Source organism: Mobula hypostoma, chromosome 21 (genome assembly GCF_963921235.1).
Source record: "Mobula hypostoma chromosome 21, sMobHyp1.1, whole genome shotgun sequence".
NCBI classification, from domain to species: Eukaryota; Metazoa; Chordata; class Chondrichthyes; order Myliobatiformes; family Myliobatidae; genus Mobula; species Mobula hypostoma.
This window is the reverse complement of record NC_086117.1, coordinates 15,434,508-15,447,867: the sequence shown is the minus strand read 5'-3', so window position 1 is coordinate 15,447,867 and position 13,360 is coordinate 15,434,508. Positions and strand designations below refer to the sequence as shown.

At 38.8% G+C, this 13,360-nt stretch overlaps 1 protein-coding gene across 4 annotated transcripts in view; it reads right to left on the bottom strand.

Annotated features, from left to right (window-relative positions):
• The window catches only part of setx (senataxin), a 115,710-nt gene that overhangs the window by 65,139 nt on the left and 37,211 nt on the right, over positions 1 to 13,360 (bottom strand). For all 4 annotated transcript variants that reach the window (XM_063073485.1, XM_063073484.1, XM_063073486.1 and 1 more), the window contains 3 exons: positions 5,985 to 6,192; positions 1,855 to 1,964; positions 386 to 605 (listed from right to left, as the gene is read on the bottom strand). In XM_063073485.1, the coding sequence (XP_062929555.1) occupies positions 386 to 605; positions 1,855 to 1,964; positions 5,985 to 6,192 (538 nt within the window). The remainder of the gene's footprint in view (positions 1 to 385; positions 606 to 1,854; positions 1,965 to 5,984; positions 6,193 to 13,360) is intronic.

Below are 13,360 nucleotides of genomic sequence, written 5' to 3'. Positions count from 1 at the left end.
AAAGACTGTGCTACACCAGCTATGATAGAGTCAGCCAACAAGATAAAAATAAAATCAATACTTTGAAAGAAGATACTTCCATGACAACAGCATCTGAAGGCAACTAACACAGAAAAAGGCATCCTGGCCAGTGAAACTATATGTAGAAATCAAAAAGATTACTATGACCTAGTCTTTAAATATAAACTTGCAGATGGGGCTGGATAGAAAACATTTAAGATTGAAATACTTGACAACAAGATTTTAAATAAGAGTTATAATATCCACTTTGGACTAACAAATTATACAACAGCACTGTGTTATCTTTACCCAATTCTTAGTTTCAGTTTCCTTGGATACAGACCAATAGCAGATCTAATTTCATTAGGAAAATCACTGCACTTACCAAGCCAATAGTTTTTGTGGTTGGTAACCTCATAAAGATGGGGTGGTAAAAGAATTAATTTTCCCTCTTCCATTCCATAACTGTGATAGAAATCTGTATTTTCAAAAAGATCCAATTCAATCACTTTCAATAAACAGGTTATCACTTCCTGCAGATCATAAAAATCATCTCGCTCCACTTTTCCAAGAGATCTGGCAGCAAGAATTGCCCACTTCCGGATCTAAAATCAGAAACATTAATGTGAATTTCAATAGTTTTCAAACTGGCAAAAGAAAACTTTAATTTTGTTTCCCCCTTTAGTCCAGCATTAGAAAATTAAAACAATGTAGAAAACATGAACATAAAAACTGGGCAATTATGAGGCTATAAAAATGTTTTTGACAATTTACATTTGTTCAAATATCACTTGACTCTTGAAATTATGTTTAATCTGTCACTCACACTTTACGATTTTTAAATAGTATACTGAGATTTAATTTAACACTTTTTAAAATCAGGAATTTATTTGCTGCTATTGAGGAAGCAGTTCACCCTGTACATTGTAGCAAATGGCACTTGCCAAATCATTTCCCATTTCAATGTAAAGGATTTAGCAGACTAATTATAGGGAAATGCATTTTGCCACTCATGGGGCATAGACATCACTAGCAAGATAGATTTTACATGTCCATTTGCAAGTAACGATGAGCTATCTTCCTGAAACACTATAGCTTTTTGATTGTTGCTGACAATAACGAATTTATTTCCAAGTCAGAACTTGAAGGGAGTTACATATGCTTTGGGAATAACTGGATACTTAATTGTTGTGCATTTTGAATCCTTCCATGGTGGAGTTGATGAATGGGGAGCCATTCAAACAGGCTGTTATTCCTTAATGGTATTGATTTGCTGACTACTGTTCTTGTCATCCAGTGAAAATGGAGAGCACCCCATAACAATCCTCAATATGCCTTTGCAGAGGCTGTAAGAACATCACAGAGTTAGGATCTGAAAATCTTGCCTCAGTTCTCTTCAAACTTCTGAAGTTGTGAGGCTGGTCCAGTTACGTTTCTGGTAAGCAGTACCACTAGGAGACTGGTAGAGAAGAATTCCACTGAATCCCAAGCACTTATGGTCATCAAGAGTAACTTTTGTGTTCCTGTTATTTTGCTTCACTTTCCAGCCTATCCAAGCTGCATTGCATGGAGGCAGCAGAGACAGGGTGGGGGTTGTGTGGGAGGAAGGAGGATTGCTTCACTTTGAAAAATAGTAATGGAAGGTAGTTAAGACATTTCCCCAAGGAATCTCAGCAGCAATGTCTTTCCGAACTACTGCTGAAGAACCAGCAATACAATTCCAGTGTTTTCTGCTTCTAAACCACTCACTAGAAACTGGATCCAGTGTTCAGTTTTTCACTTAAGAAAGCAAAACACACTTCTATAGAATATACTAAATAAGTCACAGAATCAATAAAGGTTGTCAAGATTTACCATTTCATTTGGGTGCACCAAAAGTAGATAGATTCCAGGATACTTATCAAATATCTGAAAGGAGAAATTCCCCTGCTCCATTCTGGTAAGGGCCTCAACATATAACTCACCTAAAACATAAAGTTATTACAATGTATTTAGAAGGTTATTACCAATCTTCAGCACTATTGCAGAAGTAACTAAAACAGAAAACTAAATAATATCTCTAATTGCATATAATCCAAGCACAAAAACCTTTAGCAATTGTGAATTTTTAGATCCTTTTTTTTTAAAAAAAAAGGCATCCATTAGTCTTGTGAGACCATGGATTTGCGCCTTGGAAGGTTTCCAGGGCGCAGGCCTGGGCAAAGATGTATGGAAGACCGGCAGTTGCCCATGCTGCAAGTCTCCCCTCTCCACGCCACCAATGTTGTCCAAGGGAAGGGCGCGAAGGCTGATACAGCTTGGCACCGGTGTCGTCGCAGAGCAATGCGTGGTTAAGTGCCTTGCTCAAGGACACAACACGCAGCCTCAGCTGAGGCTCGAACTAGCGACCTTCAGATCACTAGACCAATGCCTTAACTACTTGGCCACGTGCCAAGATCCTTAGTGTGCCAATTACATCCTAAGAGCTACTCCACAATCTCGAGCTTAGTTTTTCAGATGGAGGATTATTAGAGCTATTATCTTCATTGTTATCAAGATTATTGATCACCTTACATTAGGATGTAGGAAATACAAGTAGGCCATGAAGAACGCTCAGACTGCCTGTGCCATTCAATAAGACCATGATTAATCTGATCTTGGCTTTAACTTCCTTTTTGTCTGTTCCATAACCTCAATCTCTCTATGAAGAAAAGGTTTGTCATTATGGCCTTTAATGAGTTCCATAGTTTAGAGAACTAAGATTTTTTGGATAGTAATTTCTTTTTGTTTTCATTTGAAATGGGAAAGCTCTCATTCTGAAACTGCATCCTGTTTTGGATTCTATTACATGAGGAAATAATATTTGATGACTTATTTTGACCCTGAATTCCCGTGCCGAGTTTGAACATTCTCCTCAGCCAGGGTAGTTTCCTCACATAGACTAAAAATTGCAGATTGATAGGTTAATGGGCTATTGTAAATTCTCTGCAGTTTAAGTGGGTGGTAGGAGAATTGGCAAGAGTTGATTGTTGTGATAGAGAATAGATTACAAAGAAATTAAGCAGGGAAATGGGATTGCTCCAAGAGCCAGCACAAACATAATGGGCCAAAATGGTGAATGCAATGCAAGGAACAAACATATTATAAACCTTGACAAGAATCTTATATGCTTCAGTAATACCACCTCATTCTTCAAAACTCCAGTGAGTATAGGATCAATCTTTCGTTAAACTAAGATGATTATGAATGTAATATTATTTTTAATACCCTGTTTTACTTCATTATTAATAGATTCCAGTATTTTCCCCAATGACAGATTTTAAGGTAACATGCCTGCCTCTTCTAATAAAGGTTTCCAGTACACTGGGAGCTTTCCAGAGTCTAGGGAATGGCATCCACCTCTTTTAGGAACCTGTGATCATCCATTAGTCTCAGTGGTTTGCTTAGTAACTTCCTTCTGGTGATATTTTTAAATTTCTCTTTGTTCATGGATTTTCTCCTCATAGTGGGATGCTATTAGTGTCCCTTATAATGAAGTCTGATGCAAAATATTTATATTTCTTATTAATAATTTCTCAATGTCATCAAATTTATTTCAATAAACTCTCATTGTTTTTATATATTTTCTTGTGACTTACTCTTACAATCATTTTCTCCACTTCCATCTTCCCCTACCCATTCAGTTTTCTTTCAGGCTTCTAATTTTTTTTTCAATTTTCTAACCTACCATCAGTTTTCACGGCATTTTATCCATTTTCTCTCAATTTAATGTCACCCCTAATTTTCTTAAATTCTGACAAATGGATTTCCTCATCAATGAGATCTTTATTTCTCAATGGAATGCCCTTGTTATGAAATAGGAAATATCTCCTTAAATGCTTACCACTTCACCTTTTAAATTAGAATTGACTATTTTTAATATACAAGCTTTACTAACTTTCTCATTCTCAGAATATGAAATTCTACAACCACCAGTAACTTTCTTACCTTGGTGTTTTCTTTCAATCTCCACCCCCCACTATGTTCAGTTTTCTGAGCCAAGGTCATGTCTACCAATTACATCATAACAAATTTTATCAATAGATCTACCCTCTTTTCTGCATACCCTTCCATTTCTCTCTCCAGTTGATAACTTACAAAATTTCACAATAATTTCCAATTACAGGTATCCCCCACTTTTTGAAAGTTCGCTTTACGCCACTTCGCTTTTACGAAAGACCTACATTAGTAACTATTTTCACTAACCAAAAGAAATCCGAAGAAGAGTTTCGCTTTTATGAAAAAAGGCGAAACGCAAAAATAGCGTTCAGCATTTGTTCTGCAGCGAGCCATTATAGACCCTGAGCAGCGAGAGTGGCACCGCCAAGTTCTTTCCCTGGGAACTACACTCCGCATCAAGTCGCCATAGCTTTGAACTGTGTGTGTGCATCTGTGAGATCTCGATTTATTTTGTGCATCCGTTAGCAAGATGTGTCCTAAGGTATCAGGAAAGCCTAAGATAATAACCTCGATAATAGGTGTCTTGTGATTGTCGGTAACTGTGTTGCTCATCCACCTGGCATTACCGAGTATGGCAGTAACATTTGTGTTGTGTTCTTACCGCCCAATACGACATCGTTGCTGCAACCATGTGACCGAGCCCTAGCAGCCACAATTAAGGCTTACTATACACAAAATGTGATGTGTTTTAGTGTGCTCGCTGTCTTCCCAATTCTGTTAAGTGAAACTACACTGTACATACATGATTTCTACTTTATATAGGCTGTGTATTTATCATATCATTCCTGCTTTTACTATATGTTAGTGTTATTTTAGGTTTTATGTGTTATTTGGTATGATTTGGTAGGTTATTTTTTTGGGTCTGGGAACGCTCAAAAATTTTTCCCAGATAAATTAATGGTAATTGCTTCTCCGCTTTCCGCCATTTCAGCTGACAAAAGGTTTCATAAGAACGCTCTATTTTCAGATAGCGGGGGAAACCTGTATATGGTGCACCTAAAAGTAAGATTTTACTGCACTATCAGACAGAAATTGGCAATAAGCTTTTCAAGTGGTACCAAGATGGTGACCAATAGATTGGTCAAAGAGGGAACTTTAAGGAGGCATCCTCAAAGCATTGGGTCAAATAGGCATTGGCATTTAGGGAAAAAAAGAAACAGAAAATCTGGAAATACTCAAGAGTTCAGGCAGCAATGGAGGGAAAAACACAGTTAACATACAAATTTGACACTTTTGATCAAAGCAGTGAAAAGTTAAAAAACAGGTAATTTTTGGTTACAGAAAGCACAGAGAAGCAGAGAACAAAGACCATTAGACCTGGGAGCAAAATTAGACCACATGGCCCATTGAGTCTTCTCCGAACAGACATCAAGAAATGAATGAAACTGACTGAAACTGGCTGATAAATGCTTTTAACTAATAGCATCTATATCTCGAGCAAGGGTAAACAGAGGGAGATGAACGAGGCAGGAAAGAGAGAAGAAACAGTGCTAGAATGCAGAAACATAACAGTTGCGGAAAATCCAAAATAAACCAGAAAGCTAATTAACTGAATTGTCAAATTTATTGTTCAAGGAAAGATGGAAGACGACTAATGAAGTATAAACGCTGGCACGGATTGCTTGGGCCAAATAACTTGCTCTGCTCCATGCAGTTTGCATAACCTACTTATAATCAAAGGCAGAGATAAGGAAATAATTGATTAGGGATTCAACAGACATTTCCTATTTCAACATTTTCAATTAAGTGGATTAACCTAATCTTGCTTGATTTCACAAACTTCAGCATTTAAAGAGGATCTCTGACCAAAGCAGTTCAAATTCAAAACAAGCTTGTTCTTAGAGAGAACATAATTCTAATCCAAAATATAATTAGTTAAGTACTTTGTCGAGAGTGCTGACATTTTCCCAGAATGACACAACATCTCAGTGTCATAGGGTAGAGGGTATTCCAACACAAGAGCCGAAAGCACTGCTTATGTATTGCTACGAATTTTAATTACTTACTCAGACGTTCATGAAGCAGTAAGTATGGGTATTTAAGGATCTCAATGATGGGGACCCGGAGGTCATTCTCAATATTTGTTGCCATGCATCCAGGGAGCTGAATTTCCTGCTCATCCAAAACTAAGATCAGTTCATCGTCTTCCTCCTCTTCCTTTAACGTCTTTTCAAAGTGCTCTACCAGACGCTTGGTCTCAATTTTCCACAAATCCTGCAAAATATATTTGCAAGTAATTTTAAGGAAAACAAAGGAAGCTGAATTTAGCTGTATTTTAATATGTTATTCTGTTGTGGGACAATTAAACAAAAGCTGCAAAAAGCAGATTATCGGGTATACCCATACCTCAAAGGTTCTCAGCCGTTCAAAAAGGCAGCCTGGAAGAACTGAAACAAAATCTTAGAGGTAACGAGAACCTTCCGAAGGAATCCCAAAGTGGATACTGGATCAAAGGAGACACACGGACAAAGATGCTAGGAATCCATTCCTGTGCTGAGTTAACAGACTATTAAACAACAGAGAATTATTTAGGCCCACACTCTCAGACCTGACGCAAAACTAAAGATCCATCAAGCAGCAATGATTGATTTCTACCCTCCCATATACTTGGATTAACTTTAGGCATTGGTAAAATACCAGCAATGCTGCTCCAGAAAATCCACCAAATTGCAATGATATATCTCATGCCAGCATCCTCTTCCAGATCCACACTGAAGAACTGAGGAACCCTGTGCAAGTGGAGGAGGAGCAAATCACTTCCCAAACTACCATTCTGCCAACCTGTTAGCACCTTCTGTTCTACCTGTAGAAGAGTGTGTGGTTCCAACAACGGTCTCATTCCCCACCTTAAGCCAACAAAATCACAGTGGAAGCAAGTAATTCCTGATTCTGAGAGTCTGCCCAAGGTGGATAAGATGACAGAAATGCCTATCTACTCAATATAATCAAACAGTCAAATGCACCAATTGAATTTTATTAATTAGAGATCCAATGTTATAAATGATTGCAATCACGGGGCCTACAGGTTGTGGCTTTGTCAGTAACAGTTCTATTGTTACAACAATTACAGCAGCAACAACACTTTGCCCTCAGGTTGTTTTTTTTTAAAAAATATGTCACAAATTGATTTTGTTCACAAGTTGGAAAATATCCTAAAAGCACACAAGGCTGATTATTAAAAGTAATAACTAAAAGTGGAGAGAAGGAGGAAACTAGTACTGCTGTTCCTAGGAATGAACTTACATATGTACACTGGACTTCTGAATTTATTATGGGAACTTGTTCAAACGTAGGGGTGTCAATAAGTCATGCATTTGTAACTGAGGGATGCCATGTAATCAATAAAACTGTAATTCTCAATCTCCCTGGTCCAAGCTTTCTTCAAGCAGTATTAAACTGAATCCAAATTAAGGTTTTCTTTTGAATAAGATAATCATATATTAAAGTTAAAGGGGTACTGAAATTGCTTCTTAACCTTTTGACTGCAAAAATCTCAAAATCTGTTATATGATTTCAATTCTAAATGCCATCTGCATCTTCAATGCAAAGAAGATTCTCATCAACTATCTTCCAAATGATTTGGCCATTACATATTAATCACTTTCAACCCTTTGCACTATGTCTTTTACAAATTCTTAAAGGAATATTTGATTTCACTGGTGTTTGGTTCAGTTAGAGTGCTAGTAATGACATATACAGTGGCATGCAAAAGTTTGGGCACCCCGGTCAAAATTTCTGTTACTGTGAATAGCTCAGCGAGTAAAAGATGACCTGATTTCCAAAAGGCATAAAGTTAAAGATGACACATTTCTTTAATATTTTAAGCAAGATTACTTTTTTATTTCCATCTTTTACAGTTTCAAAATAACAAAAAAGGAAAAGGGCTCGAAGCAAAAGTCTGGGCACCCTGCATGGTCAATACTTAGTAACACCCCCTTTGGCAAGCATCACAGCTTGTAAACGCTTTCTGTAGCCAGCTAAGAGTTTTTCAATTCTTCTCTGGGGATTTTCACCCTTTCTTCCTTGCAAAAGGCTTCTAGTTCTGTGAGATTCTTGGGCCATCTAGCATGCACAGCTCTTTCGAGGTCTATCCACAGATTTTCGATGATGTTTAGGTCAGGGGACTGCGAGGGCCACGGCAAAGCCTTCAGCTTATGCCTCTTGAGGTAGTCGATTGTGGATTTTGAGGTGTGTTTAGGATCATTATCCTGTTGTAGAAGCCATCCTCTTTTCATCTTCAGCTTTTCTACAGATGGTGTGATGTTTGCTTCCAGAATTTGCTGGTATTTAATTGAATCCATTCTTCCCTCTACCAGTGAAATGTTCTCCGTGCCATTGGCTGCAACACAAGCCCAATGTATGATTGATCCACTCCCGTGCTTAACAGTTGGCGAGGTGTTCTTTTCATGAAATTCTGCACCCTTTTTTCTCCAAACATACCCTTGCTCATTGCTGCCAAAAAGTTATATTTTAATTTCATCAGTCCACAGGACTTGTTTCCAAAACGCATCAGGCTTGCTTAGATGTTCCTTTGCATACTTCTGACACTGAATTTTGTGGTAAGGACACAGGAAAGGTTTTCTTCTGATGACTCTCCATGAAGGTCATATTTATGCCGGTGTCGCTGCACAGTAGAACAGTGCACCACCACTCCAGAGTCTGTTAAATCTTCCTGAAGGTCTTTTGCAGTCAAACGGGGGTTTTGATCTGCCTTTCTGGCAATCCTACGAGCAGTTCTCTCAGAAAGTTTTCTTGGTCTTCCAGACCTCAACTTGACCTCTACCATTCCTGTTAACTGCCATTTCTTAATTACATTACAAACTGAGGAAATGGCTACCTGAAAACGCTTTGCTATTTTCTTATAGCCTTCTGCTTTGTGGACATCATTTATCTTAATTTTCAGAGTGCTAGGCAGCTGCTTAGAGGAGCCCGTAGCTGCTGATTGTTGGGACAAGGTTTGAGGAGTCAGGGTATTCATAAAACTTTGAAATTGGCATCACCTGGCCTTACTTAATGATGACTGTGAACAAGCCATCGCCCTAACAAGCTAATTAAGGTCTGAGACCTTGGTAAAAGTTATCTGAGAGCTCAAATCTCTTGGGGTGCCCAAACTTTTGCATGGTGTTCCTTTCCTTTTTTTCCCACTCTAAAATTGTACAAAACAAAAATAATACACTAATCTTGCTTAAAATGTTGAAAAGAATGTTTCATCTTTAAATTTATGACTTTTGGAGATCAGTTCATATTCTACTCACTTAACTATTCACATTAACAGAAATTTTGACCAGAGGTACCCAAACTTTTGCATGCCTCTGTAAGTCGGCAAAGAAGCAATTATGTATATACAAAGTACCTCCTCAAATGGAAAGATTATTGCATTCTCTTCACCCAGTTCTATTTGAATTACAGCACATAAAAAAGATAGTTTGTGTTTCCCTGGTGCAGTGCTCTCAGTTGAGGATCCACCTACTCTCAGACGGAACTTGTTTTAACTCTGTACAATCCTGGATTTATACAAAATCACTGAAGAGAATGGGAATACACAACTTTTTGACAATTTTTAAATGCCAACATTCCATGGAGCAACACAGGAGTTTGACCCTGGGCCAAATAAGTTACAAGGACAGAGTCTTCACCACTGCAATCAGGAAAACAGATTGAGGTTAAGATTTATGGAGGAAAATTCAGAGGGTATTGGTTACTTAGACCAACAATAATAGAAGAACTTAAGTCCGGGTTAGTTAGATAGAGGCAAGGAATAGAGGAGTGCAAATATCTGAGAGGGTTACAGATCCTGTGGAGCAAAGAATTATTAATCATTCTCGCTTATCTGTAGGTTAAGTAAAAGTGCATGCATTTTAAGACCTGTAAGAGTGAGAGGGGCCCCACCACCTTGCTAAATGCAGACTACACATTTTCCCCAAATATACAAAACTAGGCCATTCTTATACATTTATAGATAAGGTAATCTTCATTCAATGCCTTAAAGACCATTCTATCCAGATGCACAACAATGAATACAGCCTGGTTTAATCTCAAAAAACTGCCTCTCCTTCACTGACTCTGTCCACACTTTCTGCTGCTTTGAGAAAGCAGCCAATATAACCAAAGACCCTTTCCCACCCAAGACATTCTTTCTCCTCCCTCTTCCACTGAGCAGAAAAACTTGAAAACACACCAGCAGGCTCAAGGACAGCTATCTGCTGTTATCATACTCTTGAACAGACCTCTTGTTCGACAAAAATGTATTCTTGATCTCTCATTCTACCTTGCCATGGCTCTTGCACCTTATTTGTCTACCTGAATTCCACTTTCTCCATAATGGTAACACTATGCCCTGCATTCTGTTACTGATTTTTCCTTTGTATTACCACAATGTACTTACAGATCCATCTGTCTGGATGGCAAGTGAAGCAGTGTTTTTCCCACTGTATCTCAGTACATGTGGCAATAATAAACCAGTTACCCAAAGAAGAGAAATTAGTGGTTGATCTGAGTGACTGATAGCATATGAAGAGCCCCAACTCTCGTGGTATCATAGCCAATACCTGATTAGCTTAACACTACCCTTTAAGAACCTACTGGAGTCATCTTTGTTACCGTGGGAACAACCCTAGAGCTAGCCTTGTTATCTCCATGTAGATTAACACAGATGTTGTTTAGTCTATTTATTCCCCTGTGATGGTGAGTGTTCAACACAAACAGAAAAAAACTACTTATTTGGCTTTTGCTCACTTTCCCATGTTGTAGCAGCTACACATTTTAGGCTGAATGTGTGTGCAAGACAGAGGTGTGTACAACATTACACCAGATGCTTTTAATACACTCCCCAGCCTCATGTCCCAGTACAAGGAATTCTGCAGAAGACTCTGCTTTGCATGTCAATGACCCAAAACGGCCTCTCTAATCTCGAAACAGATTTCAGTAAATTTGTTGTCTCTGGTTCAACAGAGTTGACTTCACAACAGACCTACTCAAGAATATAGAATATAATGGTTACCATCCATCACTGCAACCTAGAAATAGCAGGTATATAATGCTGCCGTGCTTTAGATATGCACAGGACCAGGGTCCTGGAGGATCGTTGTTTCGTTTTTACTGTGTACTGCACCAGCAGTTATGGTTGAAACGACAATAAAAGCAACTTGACTTGAATTTTTTCCACCAATTCCTTCTACACTACAAGCCTTAAATCCTACTCTCCCACATAATACAATTTTCCTACAACACAGGGCTGGAGGAGATGACAGGAAATATGGAGATGTAAAACCACAAAGTGATTAACATATGATGCATTACTTAAGTAACGGTTAACATAGGATCTGGATGGCAGGTGAATTAAGACTTGGTATAGGATAGCACATACATAGGAAGGCTAACCAGGGCACTGGAACAGAACCAAGTCTTGGGCCCAACCAACACGATAACAGTGATTTGTCATTGTCCTGGCACTTTTCTCACTACAATGTTAGAGCTTCAGCTTCAAAAGGCACTAATGGGAAGCTTTCAAATAATGGCATCTACATTCCAGAACAAAAGTCACAATAAACTCAGTCCTCAGGCTCAAAGCACAAAATGCTTCTATTAAGCACAACCAGTTCAAAGTCATTATCAACTCATTTACTGAAGCATACAAGAAGATATGCCCTGCACTAACATCCACACGACAGAGGTCTTCCATCAACTTGCCCCCACTGTACAACAGCATCCTCCAACAATAGATTCAATGTATGATCTTGCAAAATGTGGCCAGTTTCCATTTCTTAGGGGCAACTTCTCTGTTAAAGCATACATTCCCTTCAGTGCACAAGTACACCCTTTGGCCGACTGAGGAAAATGGATTTTGAAGGTCTGAATCCGAGTCGAAAATCAATGGTCTAATGGGCAGCAGCAAAGCAAATCTCCTAAAACTTGGATATCTGCAGCACACATCTCAATGAGTAAGGAGGTTACCAGCAACACTGTTCCCACAGAAGCGATCAAAGCAATGGAAATATGACTTAACTAATGTCAATATCTCTTCCAGGCCAACATATTCAGCATTAAAGACTTAATTAGACTTAGTCAGTTCCATTCATGTGTCTGACACCAGGCTCCCAAATAAGACACTCCATTATGATCTCAATGAAAGTAAGTGATTCCAGAGGAATCGAGAAAATGATTTAAAGATGTTCGCAAAGCATCTTTGGAAAAAAAATGATAAGTTCTCTCAGACCAATATGGATTGATAGACCATGATCACTCAAAGTGGAGAAACAACATTCAAAACCAAACTGGGGATCTGAGTCCATACTTCTTGAACAGTAAAAAGCCCAGCATAAAATGCAGGAGTGAATCAACTCAATCTACCAACTTATTTCCCATCATGCATGTCAGGTCATCTCTGCCGAAGAGCTAATAGTGTCAAGTTAATAGTAAAGTCTAGAAACGGCAAAGGATGAATACTTTTGTAGCACAAACAACAGGAATTCTGCAGATGCTGGAAATTCAAGCAACACACATCAAAGTTGCTGGTGAACGCAGCAGGCCAGGCAGCATCTGTAGGAAGAGGTGCAGTCGACGTTTCAGGCCGAGACCCTTCGTCAGGACTAACAGCAGTTAGTCTGGCCTGCTGCGTTCACCAGCAACTTTGATGTGTGATACTTTTGTAGCAAATGGCTTGAGGCAGAACAATCAGGGGATGCTTCAGAAATAGAAATAATAGTTGGTAGTGGGGGGGGGGAGGTCAAATACAACGCCAAGATCATTAGCAGTTCACAACAGGAACAATTTGCTTACTTACTTTTAGATTAGATTATATTGTCATTTGCATTAGAGTACAAAGAAATTTCTTGTTCGTAGGAAATTCATTGTAAACAGCAAGAGAAGTGGTAAATGCAAGAAGACAAGTACAAGACAGCTGAGTGTTGCAAAAAGAATACTAAAGTGACAATGGCAAAATAACCGAGAGAATATGAGAAGGTGGCAGCTCCACCAGAGGTGGAGGGGGTGAAATAGGTGGTGGGTTCACTGTCTGATAGCAGTGGAGATGAAGCTATCGCCAAATATGGCTGTCCAGGCTTTCAAGCTCATGTATGTTCTCCCAAAAGGCCGAAGAGAGAAAAGGAAAGAGCTTGGATGGTAGGCATCCTAAATATAACCACTAGCCTTTCAGAAACAATGGATCATGAAAATGGAAGGAAGTGACAGGCCAGTAATGGACTGGGCTATGTTTACCACTCTCTGTATGCTCAGCTGGTCTAGAGCACAACAGTTGCTGTAGAAGTTGCACATAGAAAGCAGCTATTCAACCCATCATCTCATGTCAGTTCTCAGCAATTCCATCAGTTTCATTTCTCATTTTCTTATTTCCCTGCAACTCTCAAATTTACATTTCCCACAA